The 24380-nt window shown below is 36.3% G+C and overlaps 1 protein-coding gene across 3 annotated transcripts in view; it reads left to right on the forward strand.

Annotated features, from left to right (window-relative positions):
• GLRB (glycine receptor beta) overlaps positions 1 to 24380 on the forward strand; it is a 67862-nt gene that overhangs the window by 27358 nt on the left and 16124 nt on the right. For 2 of the 3 annotated variants that reach the window (XM_004266171.3, XM_049709034.1), the window contains exons 3-8: positions 457 to 563; positions 2461 to 2528; positions 16380 to 16609; positions 16717 to 16799; positions 18375 to 18515; positions 23655 to 23807. In XM_004266171.3, coding sequence (XP_004266219.1) covers positions 457 to 563; positions 2461 to 2528; positions 16380 to 16609; positions 16717 to 16799; positions 18375 to 18515; positions 23655 to 23807 — 782 coding nt within the window. The remainder of the gene's footprint in view (positions 1 to 456; positions 564 to 2460; positions 2529 to 16379; positions 16610 to 16716; positions 16800 to 18374; positions 18516 to 23654; positions 23808 to 24380) is intronic. The other variant, XM_033421560.2, reaches the window with a different exon arrangement.

Genomic DNA, 24380 nt, shown 5'->3' on the forward strand with positions numbered 1-24380 from the left:
TTGGACCCTCTGGCCTTATCATCCTGTAGTATTCACATACTCCTTTGCTTAGGTGGAAGGTTAATACTATATATATTATTCAAAAACTATTTTTTGCTCTTGTTTCCTTGTCTGCCATTCTTTTGTGCTTGTCTAGATTTTGACTGCATGTTGCTTCAGGACAAGTGAGAGGTCTGCTTAATTTTATTTAAAGAAAGTAACATGAAGTATTTAGGGCAGTGTTTCATGCATTTGGTAAAATTAAACGCTAAAATACTTTTTGTGTTTGTTTTTATTTTTTATGACAAATACCTTTTGGGATTCTGATAAGTCTACTACTTTTCACCTCTACTTGGAAAAGCCATGCTGCAAATTTGTCTCAAAAAGCGAAGTCTTTTCTCCAATGAACATCACGCATTCCTGTTGCTTGCTATTCTAAATACTTACCAGGGCTTTGTTTTGCTTTTTCTCGTATAGGCAGCAGTCAGCCGAGGACCTTGCCCGAGTACCGGCCAACTCCACTAGCAATATCTTGAATAGGCTATTGGTCAGTTATGATCCCAGGATAAGACCAAATTTCAAAGGTTGGTCTCCCTCCACCCCAATATCTCCATTCTTTGCAGTTTAAAAACTAATTTTGTCTGTATAAGATCATTTATTTGTTTTATTCAAAAGAGTATATTGTAAATTGACATCTAACTGTCATGTAATGTGCTTAAGTCAGAGCAATTTAATGCAAAGATGTTTAAAGATAAGCAAAGCATTCGTTCTAATAGGCTTATGTAGTTCCCAGTTAAAAATAAAAAAGATATGTTGTGAATTTATAGGCTAACCGATCTGATGGGTTTTCTAAGTACTTTGTATTCTTAACTTTAATAATTTAAAATTTACGCTCTGACTTTCATTCAGACACCAAAGTTCTACTTTGTAGGAGAATGGCCATATACTCATTTGAGGATAGAGAATGCTCTGATAGACATTTAAATTCTTTTTTTTTAAATCTTTATTAGGTTTTTACATTGATTAAAAAAATTCCCTCTACTCTTTAACTGAAAAAAAATGGCCATATGGTTTTTAAAAGCGTGTTAACTTTGTGAATAAAATGACTATGTTTTCTTCAAGAAAACATTATGTCCTATCATTCCTTTCAAGAACCAAAACCGTACTTGAGCTAAAAGTTGTGGGAAGGTGGTACAGCTTCCCTCCCTCCCTCCCTCCCTCCCTCCCTTCCTTCCTTCCTTTCTTTCTTTCTTTCTTCCTCTCTCTCTTCCTTTCTTGCTTCCTCTTGATGAGTTAGGAAAAGTTATATGAACATATCTCTGGAAAACTGTCATCTTTGTTGCTGGTTAAGGACAGGTATTAATGTAGATCGGATTAACATTATAAGGCTTGATTATTTTTCCTTTATGGAAAAAAGAAAGAAAGAAAGAAAGAAGGAAGGAAGGAAGGAAGGACGGACGGAAAGAAAGAAAGAAGAAAGAAAGAAAAAAAGAAAGAAGAAAGAAAGAAGAAAGAAAAGAAAGAAAGAAAGAAAGAAAGAAGAAAGAAAGAAAGAAAGAAGAAAGAAAGGAAAGAAAGAAAGAAAGAAGAAAGAAAGAAAGAAAAGAAAGAAAGAAAGAAAGAAGAAAGAAAGAAAAGAAAGAAAAGCTTGCAGCTGCTTCTAGTCAAGTGAAGTTATATGACTCTGTTATAAAAACAGGGTTTTTGTTCGTTACCAGAACCTGCGGTTACTTTCAGCAGCACTGTGCTCTGGGTTGTCACATGTCTACCCTGTATTGATTCAACACCTGTTTTTCATCAGTCAGAGGTTATGTGGCTAAAAGGCTAAATTCACATTTTCCCTTTGTTAGCCCAAGCAGCAGTTCACAATGAGTAAAAAAAAAAAAAAGAAACAGAAAGAAATTGGCAACATTATACTTTAGTTCTCACTCCATGAACTTTAAAATTATTTTCCAGCAGGTCAGGCAAAAATCTTAATAATGATTCTGTTATATGTCTGATTAACTTTGCATTTTCATGAATTAAAAATCAAAATATAGCAATTGTAATTGAATTCTGCATTACCATTTAAGGTAACAATTTAAAATGATTATAAAATGCAAAATAAACCCCATATTTTAAAAATGATGTTTTTTAATGAATAATTTACAATCTGTTAAAGTAAACGCATCAGCCCAATTAAAAAAAAAATTTAAGGTAAATGTATTTTCCCAGAATTTCTACAATTTAAGAGAGAAATATTTCTGAATAAATAATGCTATAAAGTACGAGGTAACTCATTTTTTATTTGTGTGTTGATCCCTATTTAGAAAAATAAGTCAATAGCAACTGTGAACATGGTATCCTGAAGCCATAGGTTTATAATTTTACATCCATACGGATTGGAAAAAATAGAAAAATCAAATGCATAAACCATAAAAAATGAAGATTCTGAGCAAGGTTTTTACAGCTACTAAATATATCCTTAATTTTTATTGACAGGCATTCCTGTTGATGTAGTTGTCAACATTTTTATCAACAGTTTTGGATCTATTCAAGAGACAACAATGGTAAGATTACAACCAATTTAATATTTTTAATTGAGAAGATTTTAACTGGAGGATAGTGGAAGAAATTATAACTGAAGAATAAGGAGTAACTCTCAGGGAAAAAAATGCAAGCTGTCTCCTAGTATAAAATATTCAAATTTCAGGGTTTTGTTGAATCAGTGATTTCAATGGCTTTGTGATTTTGCAATTCAAATTTAGTCTTTATATTGCATTGAAACTTACAGACTTGGGAGAATTAACGTCCTCACTCTGAACGACTAATTGGATACCACCTGGGAAAAGGATTTATGCAATTAATATTCTGGAGTGACATTTTTTTCCTAATATGCTTATGTGTAGAAGCATTCAAAAATATTTAAGTGTTCATAGTTTTTTTTTTTTTCCTTCCAATTTCCTGAGAAGAATCTTTGTTTTTTCTCTTGTGCTAATTTTGTGATGTGTGGAGCAGAGAATAGTAAAAAGCAAATTTGATTTTCCTGAACTAGAGCAGCGGAGCTCCCTGAAAAGATTATGCGACACAAAGAAAGGGCAAGGAGACGGCCAAGAAGAGAAAGGAGGGACAGAAAAGAGCGAAAGGAACAGAGAAGGGAGGCTTGAGGTGGGGCTGCCATCCAGGGTGAGTTGGGCGTTAGGGGCAAAGATGTCTGTGGAGGGTGATTAGTAGATGCCCTGAGCCATGTGTGATGCAATTACCCCTCAGCTTTTAGAAGACATTCGGTACAGTCCACTTGCTTATTAATGTTTTAACATATTAGATTTGTACCCTTTTTGAAAAACCATATGCTGAAATGATACTTTAGGTGGGAGAAAGAAAGCTTAATTTTTTTTTTTTTGGTATCTTTTTTCTTGAGATACTTATATTTTTCTTAAGGAATAATATAAGGTTTGGATTAAAAGCCTAATAGCAATGGTTAGAACACAGTAGAGTTTTTCAGGGAATACCTCAGACCAGAGAAAGAATGATTTTAAATATGTTTCCCTTTATTCTTAGGAGCAGCATAGTATGTTACAAAAGCAATTGTATATTGCATTTAAATGATGACACCTATTTTTATATTAATTAATATAAGAATATAATATATTAATTGTGAGGAGAATGTTATTTATTTTTTATAGAACCATGTCTTTAGCCCTGAGTACTTGATTTTTTGTTAGACAGTGTGTAGATGTTTTGGATAATTAAAGATTTTGAACTCAAGTCCAAAATTCACTTGCAGCGACTTTAGTTCACCTAAATGGCTGTATGTCTAATATAGTATAGATCACTAGAAGACAGCTCTGAAATAAAGGACAGACAACCATATATCACTCAGGAGACAAGGATAGCCCTCATCATTTGAAAATATGACTAGTTTATCTAAGCACTTCACTTAACAAGAGTGAGAAATTTCATTTTCTCAAGGTGAAAGTTTCAGGGGATCTATTTGATCTCTATACTCTTCCCTGTACCCTGTTTTATCTTTCATGGTACCGTTACGCTAATCCCGAAACACCACCATCGAGGTGTTTCAGCCTGTGGGAAACATTCCCAACTCTATCTTGCATTTTAGGACAACTAATGCAGGGGTGTTTTTTCTCATTTGCATGAAGGCTACATATGTGTCCCAACTCAGGCAGTACCATTAATGTACCTGTTCTTTAATGAACATTGAATGCCTCCCAAATATCAGATGCTACACTTCTGTAGGTCCCATCAGTAGTTAGTTAACTGTATCAAGCTGAAAACACGTGGGGGACAAAGAAAAGGAGTAAGAACTTTCTTACAGGCTATTTGAGGATTATAACAAAATACTGCGTAATTTCTCACATAATCTTCTCTTGTCCTCCTGCCTGCTCTTCACAGTAGCGAGCCCAAAAGCACCCGTTGCTGGGACCAGATCCCACCAGTTTTCAGCAGCGTCTTTGTCGCCGCTACTTGCCTCGAACCTCCATCTCTCGTCTGTAATCAGGGCCTCTTACTCTGAGCTACTCCCACTCACTCTGTGCCCCCTTTTCCATCCAGGTCTTTCAGCTCTGTCACGTTCGTTTGTTAAACCAGATTGCTTCTTGACTGTAATGCAAGTATTTTTGTGTCTTTTCCTTTTGATCTCTGATGGACTATTAACTCCTTAAGTCAGGAAAAATGTATTCAACTTCTTCATTTCCTGTAAAGTGAGGAGACAATAGGCCCTCAGTTAGTGAACACATAAATAATGTCATATTATTAACTAATACCGGTTAAATAAATGAACAAATAAATTCTGCTATTTGTCTAGCAAAAAGTGAGTCCACGTAGCCATAAAGAAATTGGCAAAGCAAATTTAAACAATAGACTCATGTTGAACATTTATTGGGTTAAAAAACAGAGCAGGGCTTCCCTGGTGGCGCCGTGGTTGGGAGGCCGCCTGCCGATGCAGGGGACGCGGGTTCGTGCCCTGGTCCGGGAAGATCCCACATGCCGCGGAGCGGCTGGGCCCGTGAGCCATGGCCGCTGAGCCTGCGCGTCCGGAGCCTGTTGCTCCACTATGGGAGAGGCCACAATAGTCAGAGGCCCACGTACCGCAAAAAAAAAAAAAAAAAAGCAAATAATGTTATAATAGTAGAGGGTTAGTTTTAGAGACCTTTATGCAGAGGAACCAAATTATTTATATTTACTGTTTCTTTTGATGAGATAACCTGGCTTTCCCTTTGTGTTGTGAAGATACAGCCTAAAGGTTCAGAATTGGAACCATACTCATCAAATAGACTTAAATGTTCCGTTTTATCATAAGTATTATTTTTTGCTTTTGCAGTGTTTATTTCATGCATACCTATAAGGCAGAGTTTTATAGATGTGTGTTTTAAGCCTGTCATATTTTATAGATTTGCTCAGTCTTTCCAAAAACAGATGCCCTAATACCTGGTTGCTTAAGAGTTAGGAAAGGTACAAGCTACTCTCGATATAGAGATAACATTAGGATGTCTTCTAAGGGAAAAAAGTGTTACCTAAGACAAGCTTGCTCTTCATTACTTGTTATAGACACCAGTCAGAAATAATAGTGATGACTCAGCAGGTTAACTAAGAGGGTCCACGTGTGGAGAGCAGTTATTTCTTTCTTTTTCCTTCCAATCACCCAGGGTGGGCTTATTTTTTTTCAGCTTCATTGAGGTATAACTGACAGATGAAATCGTAAGAAATTTAAAGTGTATGTGATGATTTGATATGCCTCTATATTGTGAAAGGATTTCCCCCATCAACTTAATTAGCATATCCACAATTTATCTCTTTTTTTTTTGATGAGAACATTTAAGTTCTATTCCTTTACCAAATTTCAATTACACAATTGTGTTATCGACTACAGTCACCATGTTACACATTAGATCCTCAGACCTTATTCATCTCACAACCTAAAGTTTGCACGTTTTACCAACCTCTCCCTATTTCCCATACCCTGAAATTCCTGGCCATCACTCTCCTACTCTCTGATTCTATGAATTCAACGTTGTTTTAAGACTCGACATATAAGTGATACCACGGAGTAATTGTCCTTCTCTGTCTGGCTTATTTTACGTAGCATAATGGTCTCCAGGTTCATCCATATTATTGTAAATGACAGTATTTCCTTCTTTTTTAAGACTCAGTGATATTCCACGATATATGTATATATATACCAAATTTTCCTCATTCATTCCTCCATTGGTGGGCACTTAGGTTGTTTCCATGCCTTGGCTATTGTAAATAATGCTGTAGTGAACATGGAAATACACGCATCGCTTCTAGATATCTTGTTTCCTTTGGGTATAGGCCCAGAGATGGGATTGCTGGATATGGTAGTTCTATTTTTAATTTCCTGAGGACTCTCCATACTGTTTTCCATAGCAGCTGTACCAGTTTGCATTCCCACTAATAGTGTACAATTGTTCCCCTTTCTCTACATTCTAACCAGAATTTATCTCTTGTCTTTTAAAAAAATTTTATTGAAGTATAGTTGATTTACAATGTTGTGTTAGATCTCTTGTCTTTTTGAAAATAGCCAGACAGCATATTTCTTAAAAACAAAACAAACAAAAAGACGCCTCCAAAAAAAAGAGTTTGGAAAAGCAGAGAGCCTTAGATTTGTCTAAATATAAGATATATGTTCATAGAAACAGTATGATGAATAGTGTGTAAGTTGTGATATCAGACAGGCTTGTGCTGGAATCTGTTGTGTACTTGATGTGTTACACCCTAAAAAGAGTGAAAAAACTATAGAAATAAAGCAACGGTGTTTTGCATGGCATAGTAACTCTTAGGAGTGGTTCACTCTTTGATTGTCATGCATTTGCAAATTAACGCACTATCAGGATAGAATCTCATCCTAAAGAAAATGAACCATTTATGTTTGTTAGCAGCTTCACTGTACAGTTGTGGTTTTGTTTATGAATAGCCCCCTGGAAATTTCCCCTATAAAGATCTGCTGAAATAAAGGAAGCCCTAAAATTTGGAAGCTTCAGTGTTGCCCAGAGCTTTCCTCTGCAGCTCAGATCTTTCTACTTTAACCGGCAGTTGCTTACTCCAGAAAACATAATGTAGAACACAGAGCTTGGGATGGGCGTAGCGTGAGGAACTGCAGACAGAGGTGGGGCAACTTCTGAAGGAGGAGGGCAGCCCTTTCCTCCAGTGTATAAAGTTCATTACCAAACAAAGAAGCCATCGAGGTGGTACACATTAACACTGCTGTAAGGACATTTTAGCCAATTCTGTTTGGAAAACATGCCTTCCTACTTACTTGTCTTCTAATTCTGAGGCTATTTTTTTTTAACACCTTTATTGGAGTATAATTGCTTTACAGTGGTGTGTTGGTTTCTGCTTTATAACAAAGTGAATCAGCTATAGATATACATATATCCCCATATCTCCTCCCTCTTGTGTCTCCCTCCCACCCTCCCTATCCCACCCCTCTAGGTGGTCACAAAGCACCGAGCTGATCTCCCTGTGCTATGCAGCTGCTTCCCACTAGCTATGGATTTTACATTTGGTAGCGTATAAGGGTAAGCTGGGACGAAGTGAGAGAGTGGCAGGGACATAATTCAGAGGCTAACTCGCTAAACTAAAATCAATCTCACGTTTGTTCACAAACTGTAACTGTGTAGTGGAAGAAACAACGTCACAGCCATATTATACTCCTTAAGCCCTTCTAACCTCCACGGTTATGTATGTGCTCCTTCAGCTGGTTTCACAATCTCATTTTTGAGCTTCATGGTTCCTATTTCTCATGTCGGTGTGTTCGTTGGCATTCTGCTACCTTCCATTTCTGTAAGACATCGTTGTTAATGCTGTAAGTGATATTTACTGACTTAATAGCAGCATTACCCAAATCATCAAATAAATGTAATCATCCTCACTTGAAGTTGGTACAGCAGTCACTTGTATCAGTTTATATGCTACTGCTGGTGACTCCTGAGATAAGACCTTCAAAACAAAAGAGTGGTTTGTCAGAGGCGAGGTGGCGTCTGCTCTATGGTTATACTGAAAATATTTGTTGATTTTTCCATTGAGTTCCAACCTCTGGCTTACATCAGTTGGTTTTTAGAATTGAAAATGTGAACTGTTGCACTTGTGGGGAAAATTAGGTATTAGGTTTATTGTAACGATCTGTACACAGACACTTTGCCTCATCGGAAGTACGTAAGAACTCTTTCATGGAAATAAAAGCCTGATTATACAATCCATTTTCTTTGGTGTAGACACGCTTTGTAATTATATTGAATGATTGTCGCATTACGATCCATGATCCTGCCAAGCTTTCTATGCCTTTGTGCTGCATGACCTTTTCAAGAAGAAAATCATATTTGGGATCAGCTAAAAGAGCTTAATTCTAGTTCTTGGCACTTACTTATCTTTGTTGTTTTAAAACAATTGGATTTTATGTATTTTCTTCTATATGTAACTTTAAATTTCTTTCCTTACAACTTGTCTTAGTTTACTAAGACAAGTTTACTAGTTTACTAAGTTTACTAAGTTACTCTGTATCCTATTTCTCTTAGCTATATTATTCAGAAGCACTGGTGATCAGACATCATAAGTAAGAGGACTGTACAGCTGACCCTTGAACAACACGTTTTTGAACTGCATGGGTCCACTTTATACAGATTTTTGTCACTATAGTACCATATACGTCCTACAGTATTACACGATCTACAGCAGTTGGTTGAACCCATAGATACAGAAGGGCACACAATAAAGTTACACGCGGACTTTTGACTGAATGGCAGGTCGGCACTACTAACCCTGCGCTGTACGAGGGTCAACTGTCTTAGACAAGAAGGAAGGATGAGAAATGTCCCAGTTTTATCTTCTCCTTCCAAAAGTTGTCATTATCAGCTGGTACAGAAAAATTAAATTAATGGTGTAAACAGTGCTATCCAAATATCCTAACCTGTCAAAATGTCATAGAAATTATTTCTTCCCTTCTGTCTTTAACAGAAATATATTGGGCACTTGCTAGATATCCAGTCCAGCAGACTGCAACTCATGTAGTTTATAGTTTAGGGTGGTCGCATTGTATCACCTAGCAGGCACCCCTAATAAAAGTGGAATGTTGACATAGGTCTAGAAAAATTTAAATATTCATAGGGTGTGATTAAACAGTATTTAACTAAAAACTCTTAAAAATCACATATTGAGAAAAATAGATAAAGCATAACCTAAGAATTTTTACTGACATTTTGGTAGCTTGCAGTTCTTACATGAAATTTCTAACCTCACTAATGACCAAATTTAAATCCCTTTCACACCAGGCTTTATAACAGCTCTGTTGACAGAACTTTAATTATGATGCTGCCGGATGCTATGAGAGTTGATTTTCTTTATTTCCTTGAATGCCATTTTTTTTTATCGTAATGTAAAGAAATCAAATGAGGAAACATCACGTATGTGAGAGTTAGGTAAAAATTACAAGTAACCAGAAGAGGTATCCTAACAACAAAACAGAACATAGATGAACAGTTCTTAATATTAAAATATCATTAATGAAACTAACCATTTTTAATGCCTTCTTGTGAAATGTTTTATTGCCTTGAATAAGTAGTGTAATTTGGGTGTTAATTGGTACTGAAAATCTTGGAGAACATCCATTTTCCAGATCATGACTATTAGTGTGCTATTTGGAATGAATAATGATAGTATTTGTCACCAAGTTCTTTCAAAACAATTAAGTAATTTCCCAGTGATAAAAGAGGTCTGTTTCTGATGGGAAGTTGTTTATTGCAAAATAAATGATAGAGCTATAAGTATAGTGATTGAATAAATGAAAATGAAAATAAATAGGTTTCTAAGTTAGTTATCTAGATACAGAGCCTTTGAAATGCCAATAAGTAGCAATTATTTAGAAATGCCCATAAAGCATGAACCAAAGCATACTAATTAATAACCTTTTATCTTTTAATGAATATTAAGCCAAAGCTATTAATTTAAATTGTGAAATTTTTAAACACTCTTAAAAGACGCATCAGCGTGCTGCAACTTGTATTGAATATAATACTACGTAGCTGCATAACTAATAGAAAAGCATCTTGGAAGCACTTTCCTAATGCGCTAATAAGACGTAATGACCAAGAATGATACAATGAAGTAACTGATGTCCAGTTTTTCAGTGATACTCATTGTAATACAACTCTGGAGTTCTACTCAGAAATAAAATTTGAAAAAGGATTACGGTAGAGACTCAAAGCTTACGGTATATTGAGCTTACATCCGTGCGGCTGAAAGCAAGAAGAGTTCATTTCAGGAGATGCTCAAAGCAGTTTCAAGATTTGTGACCTAGAAATGGATTACGGTTTAGAATAACTGTAGGTCGATCACAGTACAGAGCAAACCCAATGAATTACGGTATAGGCTTGATTTTTTTTTTTTTTTTGAGGCAAAAAGCCTATTCACCTCTATTACCAACATTATAAAAGAATAACAACATTAAGGATATATACTATCCATAATGAGACAAAATATCGATACTTGCTTAGTGCTTAATATAGCCAGATGAACTTTGTATACTTTACTTATGTTTTCTCATCTATTGCTGGTAAAAAGCGTGTGTTGTGGGTGTATCATTATTATCTTCATCTTCTAGATAGGCAACGTTGCTCACGTCCTAACTCTCTGTCATCTTGCTTTTATGTGCCACAGTGTTTTGCTGAAATCATCAGTGTCTCCCTCATTTGCTGAAAGTATTCAGTTTGACTGTACTTGACCTCTGGTGGCATTTATTGCTGGGGACCATCTTGAAGCTTTTGACTCTGGTTTGGTGAAATCACATTCTCAGGGCTTTCTTCTTTTTCTCAGACTTCTGAGAAAGCCAGCCCTTTAAATGCTTACCCTCCCTAGGGTTATTTTTTCCCCTGCATTCCTTCTCTAGGTAGGAATATTGGACAAACTCTTTCTTAGTCTTGATTTTTTGGGGTAGTGTTTTCAAGGTTCATTCATGTTGTAATATGTATCAGAATGTCATTCCGTTTTATGGCTGAATAATATTCCACGGTGTGTGTATATGTATATACCACACTTGTCTATCTGTTCATCAGTTGATGGGCACTTGGATTGTTTCCACCTTTTGATTATTGTGAATAATGCTGCTATGGAAAAGGGTGTACAAATATCAGTTGTAGTCTCTTGCTTTTAATTCTTCTGGGCATGTACCTAGGAGTGGAATTGCTGGATCATATGGTAATTCTATACTTAACGTTTTGAGAACAAAGCACAATTTTTAAAAAGTTAAAAACATGAATATTGTAAGGACATGTCAGTGATTTATTTAACTCATTAATGAGGGAACCAGCCAGAGAGTAAAGCTGATTCAGTGGAGAATTCAGGAGACTGGAGAGAAAGAATGCTGCAATTAGGTTGCTAAATTAGATATACTTGTTAATGTTCTACAGGGCAATAAAGGCATACCTTTGGGAGTGTCTGTCTACCTGACAGAAATCATTTGTAATTTAGTAATCTTCTTGAAATGACATAATTGTACAGAGTCTGGGCCCTAATCTATAGAAAATGGCAAGTCAAACAAAGTTACATTTTCCTAGAGACTCAGACAGCCCTTAGGTGGGCTTGTTAGATAGCATTTAGTGTGATATTGAAAGGGCCATCTTCTTGCCTGTCTCCAAATTTTGGCTAACTTTTTATTTATTCCCTTTCCTTTTGTTTACATAATTTTTTGCATTACCTTTTTTTAAGTAGACTTTATTTTTTAGAATAGTTTTAGGTTCGCAGCAAAAATGAGCAGAAAGCGTAGAGAGTTCCTGTCGGCCCCTTACCCCTGGACGTGCAGTCTCCTCCACTACGGATTTACTCCACCAAAGTGGTCCTTTGGTTGCAATCGATGACTCTACATGGACACATCATCACCTAAAATACAGAGTTTAGATTAGGGTTTGCTCTTGGCCTTGTCCATTTGATGGGCTTTGACAAACACATGATGACATGTATCCACCATTATGGTATCAAACAGAAGAATTTCACTGCCCTGGAAAACCACTGTCTTCTGCCTGTTCATTCTTCTCTCTCCCTAACCCCTGGCAACCACTGATCTTTTTACTGTCTCCTTAGTTTTGCCTTTTCCAGAATGCCATTATAGTTGGAATCATACAGTATGCAGCCCTTTCAGATTGGCTTCTCTCACTTAGTCACATACATTTAAGGCTCCTTTATGTCTTTTCATGGCTTGACGGCTCATTTCCTTTTAGTGTCGAATAATATTCCACTGCCTGATGGAGCACAGTTTATTAATCCATCACCCGCTGGAGGACATCTTGGTTGCTTCCAAGTTCTGGCAGTTATAACTAAAGCTACAATAAATACCTATTTGCAGGTTTTTGTGTAGACATAGTTTTCAGCTTTTTTGAGTACTTACCAAGGAGTGCAATATGATACGAGTATGTTTAGTTTTGTAAGAAACTGACAAACTGTCTCCCAAAGTAGCTGTCATATTTTGATTCCCAGCAGCAGTGAGAGTTCCTACTGCTCCACACCCTCATTTCCATTTGCTGTTGTCAGTTATTTTTAGTCCCTTATAGTTTCTTTATGACTGCAGGAAACGTGTGTCCAGGTGCAAGCCCTGCAGCAAAAGGTCCCAGGTCCCAGGTCCCAGCCTGTCTCAGACATATAGAATAAAAAGAGGGCTGACTGTAGATTAAAACATTCTTGTATCATTTGTAATTTTGTAATTTTTCACACAGACAGTTTATTTTGTCAAGGTCTCTGATACTATCTAGGGCTTTCATCAGCTTTCAGCTGATTAAAATGCTTTGAACTTAATAAATGATAAATGACATGAATATATTCTGGGATGGTGTGGAAACATTGATTAGACTTCAAGAAGAATTTAGAAAAATGGACTTCACATGGAAAAACACTATTGCAAGTGCTATAAAAATTTTAAAAGAAACATAATTTTGTGATACAGTTTTAGATGAGTTAACCATTCCATTTTGGAAATAGGTGGGAAGTAGAACAGTGCTCCCAAAAGAATGTGTGCCTGTGTGGAGATATCGAGGGGAGCGCGACATAATGCAGGCTTAATTCCTGAAGTTCCATCCCAGACATTGTAAGATGGCTTCTTTTTTAATTATGCAGAATATGCTGAAGTTAAAGGTTAGCGTTGCTTTAATTCCTGTCAGATATCTTTCTGATATTAAAAAAATAGTGATATAATGTCTTTAGAAATTAATTACTAAGAAGCAAAATGTAGTTGCTTGGGTCTAGATAAAGAATACCAATGAGATCTTAATATTTCTATCTCTACACATATTTCTCACCCTCTTCAAAGTAATAAAACCTAATATTAGGCTAAAACAAAGCATCCAGTTTTAGAAGCCACCCTGGTAAAGTTGCTTGGGAGTTGTGCCCAAATAATACCGAAAGAGTCTTGTCAGTATATGGCAGTGTCTCAACTTATTTATTTTTTTATCCAGCCCCCTGTTTCTGGAGAGGATTTACAGTATATAATAATAACAAAAATACAATGAAGGAATTGAAACAGTACTAAATGTGTAGGAGCCATACCATGATAGTCATACCAGGATGTGAGCTATACATGAATTCAATTAGCTATAGGGTTTAGCTTTCAGTTCCCTAGCTGCCAGACAGAAAGGAAACACGACAATAAGCTTACCTTGTACTTCCCAGTAATAGGAAGCATTTATGAGCACCAAGAGACCATTTTCATAGTATAAACTTCCAAACATAGTCATATTTTTGTAAGGCACTTAGGCCAAATATGGCTAGCACGTAGTAAATACCTCTACAAAGATATTATAGTTGTATTTGGATAAGCAAATGAAAAATTAAAGAAAAATTCATCTTCAGTATTTTCATGTCATGGTTATTGACCAAAATAAGGGACCATAGCTTTAATAATAAGCTTATAAAAGATACATCGGCAACCTCATCTGACCCTTAGGACACAGTATTTTATCATAATACCGTGAATGCGTATCATAATACCGTGAATACTTAGGACACAGTATTTTATCATAATACCATGAATTTCAAATACCACAGCTTGAAGATGTAGTGTTTGATGATTTACCTGGATAAGAAACAGTAGGTATACGAGGGTAATAGAATAGCTTTGACTGTATATAATTTTAGAATACCAGTCATTTTGGCCGATCATTACAGGAAAGCTTTTTAGCAAATAATTTGGGATTGGATACTGTTAAGTGCGCAAAGTAATGGCAAGTGTATATCAACCATGTGCTTTCGCGAAGCTAGCATACTAGGAATTTTATTTGAAAATGATCAGCTCTCTGGTGTATTTCTTCTCAAGTTGGGGGCCATGCGTGTTTTTCTGGGATGAGAAAAACTTTGGTCAGGAAGCAGCATTGTGGCCACTGGAAGGCTTACCAGCCGATAGGCCTATGTCCCGGACATGTTTTGAGCTAATTTCTTTAGCTGTCACAATCAGGTATGAGGTAACCCCTTAAGTCCCATTATGAATTGTAAGATATGTGTATATCTGACAAAAAGTTAATGGAGCTGTGTAGTGCAGGTCTTCATGTTCCAGGGTCCTCGGTGTCCTTCACGTCCTCCTTGACTCCATGTTCGTGTGATTAGGAAAATGCTGCCTTTGTTTTCCCGGCCAGTGGCTCAGCTATGCTCAGTGCCGGCTTGCGTGATTCTTCATTTATTTGACTTTTACACGTCAAGACCACCTGCGCATGATTTTTAGCAATCAGTTTATATTATGTGTTGAAGTTTATTTATTTATCAAACGTATTTAATTGAAGCACAGTGGATTTACAATGTGTTATATGTGTTGCAGTTTTTATAAGCATCAAGTTTAGCTGTTAGGTGTAGGTAAGTTAAATCTTACTTCACTGTCTGTAGTTCAGGAAATATTTACTACCAATATGTGCCTTACCCTCCTCTGATTCCTATTATAGAATCTGAACATCGTAGGAGAGAGAAAGTGAATTCCTCAAATTTTCCTAGTCACTGCGCATTGCTTATGCTTTATTTTATATTTTATACATAAATAAAAGGTGCGCATTTATGTTTCATATAAATATGTTAGGTCTTATTATTTAAAGAAAGATAATCTATCATCTCTTCCTATTTAAATATTTGGATTTTGATTTGAAGTTGATGATCTGATTCATTTTGATCATGTCAAAAGGCCATGGATAGATAGTATTTTGTGAATTTTGAATGGTTGAAAATAAGGATGCTGAGGCCCAGTGTCATTTATGCCTTGAGCACTTTGGTGCATATTCTGAGTTCAGCATATAAAATTAAAATAAAAAAACCTGAGCATAATGCCACCGTGCTGCTTTGGACTGTATGTACCCCAGTAACCCAATGTGTGCCAGAACCTCATTTCACTGGCAAATATAAAATGTATTAAGGTATTAAACAATGTTTCCAGGTGCATCTATTCTTAGAATATACATGTCTTGATATAATCCAACTTTTACAAAGTTTTACATTTAAAACTTTGGAGATAGGCAAAAAACTGAAGAAAAAGAATCAGCTGTTTAGTGGATTTCACAACCTTTTCCTACTGGAGTTGAATATAACGTTTACACATTTTTCATGTACGCTCATCTGGCAAAATCCAAATGTTATTTGACTACCTCTGTATAATCATTTACATGTATGAGTAGGCAAGGATCATTTTTCCTTTTCTTCCTCAAGTGTATATATCAAGTATGTGTTTTAAACATATATGTAGTTTTATTTTATTTTTATTGATGTACAGTTGATTTACAGTGTTGTGTTAGTTTCTGCTGTACAGCAAAGTGATTTAGTTATACTTATATACACATTCTTTTAAAAATTCTTTTACACGGTGGTTTATCCCAGGCTACTGAATGTAGTTCCCTGTGCTCTGCAGTAGGACCTTGTTGTTTATCCATCCTATGGATAAACAGCTTCCATCTGCACACCCCAAACTCCCAATCCTTCCCTCCCGAACCCCCTTGTAGCTTTATATACATATAAATTATTTCTGTAGTTTGCTACTTAGTAAGATACAAGTGAAATATTTTTTCTTGGCTTCTTATCTATTTTTAATGAAAATGTATCCTACTTTTGGGGAAAGAATAATGGCAGTATTTAGCAGTTCCTGTGCTTTTTTGACAATACCCACTAACCCCCTGGTATAATTGGTGTTTGTATTACAGTAAAGCAATTATTGGTAAAGTTCTGTGATGACGTTTGAACTCGCAAGCGCTAAGAGGATGTCTGTAGAGAGTCTTAGAAAGACACGAGGGGCTTTTTATACCAAGCTATTGTGCTCCTTGTTAATGTTGGAAGAGCAAACGTATTTGTGCTGCTAACGATTGAACCCTTTTTATTCTGGTGCTGAACGCATTCTTAAAAATGGCAGTAAACACACGCACACGTAATTTTCCCAGGATTATAGAGTCAACATCTTCCTGAGACAGAAGTGGAACGACCCCAGACTGAAGCTGCCTAGCGATTTCCGGGGCTCAGATGCCCTGACGGTGGACCCCACGATGTACAAGTGTCTGTGGAAACCTGATTTATTTTTTGCAAATGAAAAAAGTGCCAATTTTCATGATGTAACCCAGGAAAATATTCTCCTCTTTATTTTTCGGGATGGAGATGTCCTCGTCAGCATGAGGTACTCTTTTCTCTCTAATATTTGTAGATTCATATTTTCCTTTAAAAATCAGTATATCACGGAGACATGTGTTAAACAACTTCTAAGACGTCTGTTTCTGCTTTCAGGCTATCTATTACTCTTTCGTGCCCTTTGGACTTGACCTTGTTTCCCATGGATACACAACGTTGCAAGATGCAACTTGAGAGCTGTATGTAAATGAGACCCTAAGTCACCATAGGGATAAAAATGCTTAAAATTTCTAGGCAATACATGCTACTAATATCTTAGATAATAACGGTGAAACTAATGCTTTTGATTCCAAATAGACGTTAGAATAAGTTATTTAGGGAAATTATAGTTTTCCTTTTACTGTATTAATTTGTATACTAAGATAGATGACTTCTTTTGTTACCAGTTGATTTCAGTTGAGTTGCCGTAGGTGTAGGTGTGTACCCTTCTAACTTATTCCAATTGCCACCTGCATTTGAGTTAGTAATATAGACAAGGTAAAGGAGAAAATGATGTCCTAATAACTCTTCTAATGCTAAAACCACATTTTTCAGAGCAGAAAATTTGGAAAACATTGAAAAATATTATCTAAATCCTACCAAGCATTCATTTTCTATGGATCTATAAAAAAAAATCTTTTACAAAGTTGGATTTCAGATTTTCTATATTTCTAGAATCATATATTTTTCAGTTTCTAAAAGAGGTACCAGGTGTAGTCATTGAAATGCTTATCTCTAAAATATAGTTATTAATTAATTTGCTATGAAGCTTGTCATGTGAAAATCAAAGTAGGAAATAAAACTTGAAGAACTAACACTAATGGAAGGACTCTTCAGCCTGAATACCCACATACTGTGACCTGTTCCTACAAAGAAATCACCTTATAAAATGTAGGTGCCTGCTTGATGGCATGCTTTAAAGTCACTTAGTGGTTACTTGTTGTTGTTTAATTTACTAAAGCTGGATCCTAAATTTGAACAATATTTTTTGCTTTCTAACTATCATGTGAGATTTTGCAGATATAAATGTATGTAGGTACACGTCTGTGTGTGTATTGTATGTACGTGTGCCTGTGTGTCAATATGCATCTTTTATAAATAATTCCAAATGTGTATATACCTTCAATTCTATTACTAGATACACTAAAGTATGGCTTTAAAAAATATAGGCATGTAAGAGTTGAACGGTAGGCTACAACATGCTGTAAACCCATGGGGCCCTTGAATTGTAGCCAGGTCACCTAAGCCCACAATGTGGGTTCCAGGAGGCTCTAGTGATGGAGTGATGTCCATTTGAGGGGCTGTTTTATTGCTCTCCTCTGGCCATGCAACTCCTCTAGGGAAGTTGGTAGTGAATTCTTCAAAAAAACCCATTTTGGTGCTTAAGTTTCTTTAAAAATCTCCAGGTAGCATATTGCCTGATTGTAAATGTGTACATTCAGAAAGCTAGTATCACTTATTTGCTACTTTTTCATTGATGACAGTTCGGAATTCTGACATAGACAGATGTACTACTGTTCATGCCCCCCGAGGATTTTTACCATCTGTGATATGCTGATTATTTTAGCTTGTTCTTTCTTTAAGCCAATTATCTGTAACTTGTGCTAATATTTTTATTAGTGGCCATAGATTTTACCTCTTTACATTTCTAACAAAAGTTTCATAAAAGGGCCTATTGTTTTACCATTTCTGTGTTTAATATCTGGATGTTAAAATGTTAAGGAAGTGTCCATAATTATATTTCAAACTAACATTTTATTTCCTTTTGTTTATAGTTGGTTACACAACTGATGACTTACGATTTATCTGGCAGTCAGGGGATCCTGTTCAATTAGAAAAAATTGCCTTGCCTCAATTTGATATTAAAAAGGAAGATATTGAATATGGTAACTGTACAAAATACTACAAAGGCACTGGTAAGTAATATTCTTTAAATTAAACAAAACTAAGTCTTATTTCAAAGATTTGTTTCAATATTAAAATATGCTAGGGACAGAACAGAGAAAACTAGTTAAAAAATAAATTCAGTATTTATAAACATTATATCTATATGTTGATATATTTAAATCTTTCATAAAATGACATCCACTAAAGTTAAAATTTATTTTATCACTAGATAGTTTTGCTTTTCTCTATGTAATTCCGGATAACAAGAGGTTTTCAACGTTTTATTTTATATGAACTCTCCAGGCAGTGGTTTTCTTAGATGTTGCCTAGAAATTCTGCTCTGACAGGATTCATATTAGGGCCAAACGTTATGGATATAAACAATGTAACCCATATATATTCGTCTGCTGTCTTTGGGGCAGTTTTTCATTGTTGGTTGACCCATTTTCTTAATTTTCAAAAAGTTTGATCTTTATGCTGTGCAGGAAACAGTAAACACATGAAATAATTGGACATGAGTAAAAATTTGCCGTATAATATTCTTGATCTAGGTTATGGAACGGCCAGTTATGAAAACTCAACAAATTAACCTCACGCATTAAATCACGTCAAGCTTTACAGAAATGAAAATACAGTACTCACTGATCAATACTTTCATAATATGGTTAGTATTCAACCTCTGAGTCTCCTCTAGAGGTTATAGGTTATTGAAGGCTCTAGATATTAAATATAGTGCTATTTTCCTCAGCAATATAAATAAAAAGGTGAATGACTTTTGACCAATACATTCACACTAATAATCAGTCTAACTTATAAATTATCACAAAATTCTAATTCTGTATCAGGATGTAAATCATGGCAAAGATATTCAGGAATAGATGTAATTAAAGTTTAAGTTTATTGCAACATTTATGTTGACTTTGCAAAAATAAAAATGTGTAGAGTAATTGTGGAAAATTTACTGAGATGAGATGTTTGAACTAAAATGCTGCATCGTGACATCATCAAGGACAAAGTATGATTTAAAACATACCTGTTGATTAGAATAAAAGATAGAGTGAATAGTTGCACATCTATGTTGTTGTAATAATAAATACAACACGGGCAAACTTAGAGATAACGTTAGTTTAAGCATCTGTTGTCATTGACCTTCAATTAAATTAACAGATTATGTAACATTTATATATAAATAGTCCCTTCGCTTGTAGAGCTTATAGTATTTTAGGACAAGAGACAAAATAAGCAAATACACTGCTGAAAGAATTATCAAAATTTTTAATGGAAAAACAGAGCTCTTAAAAATTTGACCATCCAAGTACTCCGTGAAGAAATCGTAGATACCTTGATTGTCAGATGTGGAAGTGATCGGTCGGCTAATGCTGAGTCAGCTCTTCTGTTGCACACATAAAATAACTGAGATGCAGGGTCAACGACTTCCTGAATGTCAAGGGCAAATCAGTGTCAGCTGTAACCTGGGCACAGTCATTCTCCTCTCTGTGACTCATGCAAATTGAGACTGACTACAGTTTTCAGGGATTTCTCACCTAGTAATGGAAAAAATAAACTTGAAAGCCAAGAGAAGTTTTTCGGAGGATTGATGTACAGAAACATTTAATACATGGCTTTTTGAGTTCTTGCTATCTGTCAGGCATTGCTTTAAGCACTTTGCAGGAATTCTATCATTTAATCCTCACAACAATCCTGTGAGTGCTATTATATTTGGAAAATAGTTACCCACATCCAGATTATACGATTAACATTTCAAAATGAATAGTCTCTAAATTGTTGCAGAAACTTGAAATAGAGTTTACTGAAGTTTTTTAAACTTCATCTAGAGATGAAAAATAAAACCAGTAATTTTATTTCTAATTTTATGTAGTATAAAATCATGTAATAGTATTGAAAATCATGGGGTTATTCATTTTTTCACCTTTAAGCCCTGAACTTAAAATGTCTCGGGACTTCCCTGGAGGTCCAGTGGTTAAGATTTCACCTTCCAGTGCAGGGGATGCGGGTTTGATCCCTGGTCGTGGAGCTAAGATCTCACATGCCTCGTGGCCAAAAGGACAGAACATAAAACAGAAGCAATATTGTAACAAATTCAATAAAGACTTTAAAAATGGTCCACATCAAAACAATCTTAACAAAAAAGAAGCCTCTACCTGGGGACTCAGCAGTGAATAAAGGACAGATCCCTGCTGTTTTATAGATCCATATTCTTACATGGCAAGCAAGTAAAGTAAATATAATTCTTTTAGTCCTAAGAAGGAAATAAGAGGGTGTGCTGTGGTAGAGAGTATTTGGGGATATACTCAAATTTACGATAAGTAAATCTTTCATAGATTTTTGTGTGTGTGTGGTATTTATTTTTTGAGTTATCATAAATAAGTCGCTTATATCTCATTAGATACAGAAAATAAGAAAAAACTCATGGCTAACATAATAATAATTGGCACTATATTTCAGTAAACATGCTTTGTCAGTATTTATATGAATCAGTATATGGATATAAGAAAAACATTTTAATGTTTGGATAATACTTAGAAATGTATCTAGGAAAATAGAACATCCAAAATATATGAAATGCTTAACAGTGCAGAATACTGGAAAAGATACAGAAAGCAATGTATAAAATGATGGCCAATATTTTCTTTAATTTGTACAAAATTATCCGAAATGGTGATTTGGCTTTAACTTTATTAAAAATTAGGGTTTTATTTATAATAGTAGAAATTACACAGGTGGAGAAATATATGGGTACACAAGTATAGAAAAATCTTTAAATTGGAAGCCTGAGTGAATAATAATCAAATAAAAGCTCACAGGAAATAGAAAGTAAATTGAATTTGCCAGTGAGCATTTATACCCATTAGCTGCCCACCTGCCCCTCATAAATGTAACAGTACCAGGAAATCAAAAAAGATCAAGGGATGTTTCTCATAAAAGTTTATGGAGCAAACCACTATGATATCCAGGCGTATATTTTACTGCTAAATGCATCCACGGCTTGGGAAGCTCCCCGGGGGGTGGCTTCAGATGAAGCAATCGGTTAGTAGGCTGTCATCTAAATGTGGTGGATGGGATGCGCAAATGCATTGGAAAGTGAGCAACTTTATAGAAAATTGTTATAATCCTTGTGACAACCTAGGCTCCTAAAGATACATAATAAGCACATATGTGTTATTCCCCATTTCACAGGCACTAGGTGAGTGTAAAGTTACCTTGAGGGAGTGACACTCTTAGAAAGCAAGGTACTGCAGAACCGCGTGTAGGAAACGCTGTGGGCCTCCTTAATTGCAGTGAATGGGCTTATGAAAGATTATGGTTTGGAAGTTTTGCACATGGTTGTTAGTTGGAAGCATATGTTCTCATTTGTCCAGGCAGGAAGTTGAGATAAGAGGTGGGCACTGAAAAGGGAGGGGGATTTTCCATCGTTTTGCCTTTCATATCTTTTTAGAACCTGTGCACCATTTAAATGAATTGCCTAGTTTTAATGAACTTAAAATTTAAAAAAGACAACACTCTGCATTGCTTGTCTTTTTTTTTTTTTTTTTTTTTTTGCGGTAGCGGGCCTCTCACTGCTGTGGCCTCTCCCGTTGCGGAGCACAGGCTCTGGATGCGCAGGCTCTGGACGCGCAGGCTCAGCGGCCATGGCTCACGGGCCCAGCCGCTCCGCGGCATGTGGGATCTTCCCGGACCAGGGCAGGAGTCCCTGTCCCCTGCATCGGCATGCGGACTCCCAACCACTGCGCCACCAGGGAAGCCCATGCTTGTCTTTTTTTGATATAATATGGAAACATTTGGCATAATTAGAATTTACTTCAGTTCAAATCAACTATTTATTTTTGTTACAGATTAGCCCTAACATCTTTCTAATCCCTCCGAGGTATCAATGATTATTGGGAAAAGGATAGATTTCTAATCTAAGCTATTTGATAAAGGGATGAGAATAGCCATTCTTTGAAAGACCCTATTTGTGTGCAATTACTGCTCTAGATACTATTAATGAATAAATATGAAGATTATTCTAGCATCAGAAATATATACCTTCTTCCCAACTCGGAAAACTAGATAAGTACAACTTTTTAAACTAAAACACAGTAAAAAGGTAATATTGTCTTTTTCCCCCATAATTATTTTATTTATGCACTGCCCATTCATTTGTCTCAGCATTTTTAAATAATTATGTACAGTTTAAGCTGAACGCAACTGAAGATATTTTAACGTTTTGGAATTCATGCATACCCTTCCTTTTGTTGAATGGGAAATGACATTTTTATCTAAATTGAACATTTTAAAAATTCATCTCAAACATCTGGAAACGTCTCTTGTATGCCAGTGCTGGGAGGCTATTTGTGTCACTTATTTTCTTTCTCCAGTCAGCAAAGGCTATTATGAGGCTGCCCATAATTTGTGATTAATTTGAGAGACTACTTGACATCATGGCAGTCCTAGAATGATGTGTAAGGGCAACGTCTGCTTTAGTCTCAGCCTGTGAAAGTGAAGCCCTTTCCCTCGATTCCAGAACATTTGAGGTCCTGGAGTGGAACCAGGGGAGACTTGGTTGGGATGTCCGATGTTTGCCTTTACAAACTTTTACCTGCATAGACTGGGAACACTCACTTACCCTGCTCGTGTTTACCTCCAAGACTGTCTGCACATTTCATGCGTAAATGTGCGTATGAGTTCTGGTAGACGGTCATCCCTTCCAGATAAGAAGTGGTCCACGTGGCTGAAAGTTATACTGACAACGTGTAATCCAGGCATGTTTCTTTTTAGACTTGCTCTGCTCTGATTTGATGCTCCCGGTGGCTTCTTTAGATCTTTTGCTCCCAGAGGACCCAAGGATAATGGGAAGTTTAAGTCACTGCAAAATCTCGGAGCAAAGACTTAAAAGCCGGGACTGGCCATCCCAGAGCAGCACATGGTGTCTGTTTGTCAATCTCATAATGAAGTCGCAAGAGGTCAGGTGAAACAGGTCTCATCATGCCGTCCTCTTAGATCACGTAAAGGATACATATTTACAGAACCAGCCCCCATCCTTTTTACGTGGAGTTCACTTTATGAAGTTGCCTCAAGCAGGAGCGACCTGTAATTTCCGGGCACGATGTGATTTTGCGGTGGGATGTTGCGGGAGTGTCACTCTTGCCCGTGTCTGTTGCTGGCAGGGTACTACACGTGCGTGGAGGTCATCTTCACCCTGAGGCGGCAGGTGGGCTTCTACATGATGGGCGTCTACGCCCCAACCCTGCTCATCGTGGTTCTGTCCTGGCTGTCCTTCTGGATCAACCCTGATGCCAGCGCTGCCAGAGTGCCCCTGGGTAACGTGTTCCAGCCTCTCTTGGGGGGTCGCGAGTGGGCTGCATCTTTATAGAAATGACTGTATAATTTTGAAATTATACCAAATGATTTTGAGACAGTGAGTTTTGGAATTGATGGCAACCTTTTTTTTTTTTTTTTCAGACTTCCTTCAGTCCTTGACATTGAACTAGATTTTCTCCGTGTTTATGCATTCTATAATTAAACTAAGTTTTCCCTTTTTGTGTCCTTGGGGTATTTTAAGCAGTTAATCCATCCTACTTTGACTCTCATGAAATAATTATTAATAAGCGATTTTCACGGATAACGGAAGGCTAAAATCCCCAGTGGTGCCAAGCTTAAAAACAAATGACTATTTGGATAGAAATCTTTCTAAATCATATACTGTCTCATACTGTTCATCAGGGAATATGTAATAGAATTTATCTTTTAAACATGACTTTGCATCATTTTCCTAAACATTAGTTATTGTGTGCTGTACCACCAAGAGAGGCTAGAGAGAGGAAGGGCTGGTTAGGCCACGCTCTCCAGTTTGTGATGTTTAATGCTCTGTGACATAGAAACACCAATAGCCA

The sequence above is a fragment of the Orcinus orca genome, chromosome 4 (genome assembly GCF_937001465.1).
Source record: "Orcinus orca chromosome 4, mOrcOrc1.1, whole genome shotgun sequence".
Taxonomy (NCBI): Eukaryota; Metazoa; Chordata; class Mammalia; order Artiodactyla; family Delphinidae; genus Orcinus; species Orcinus orca.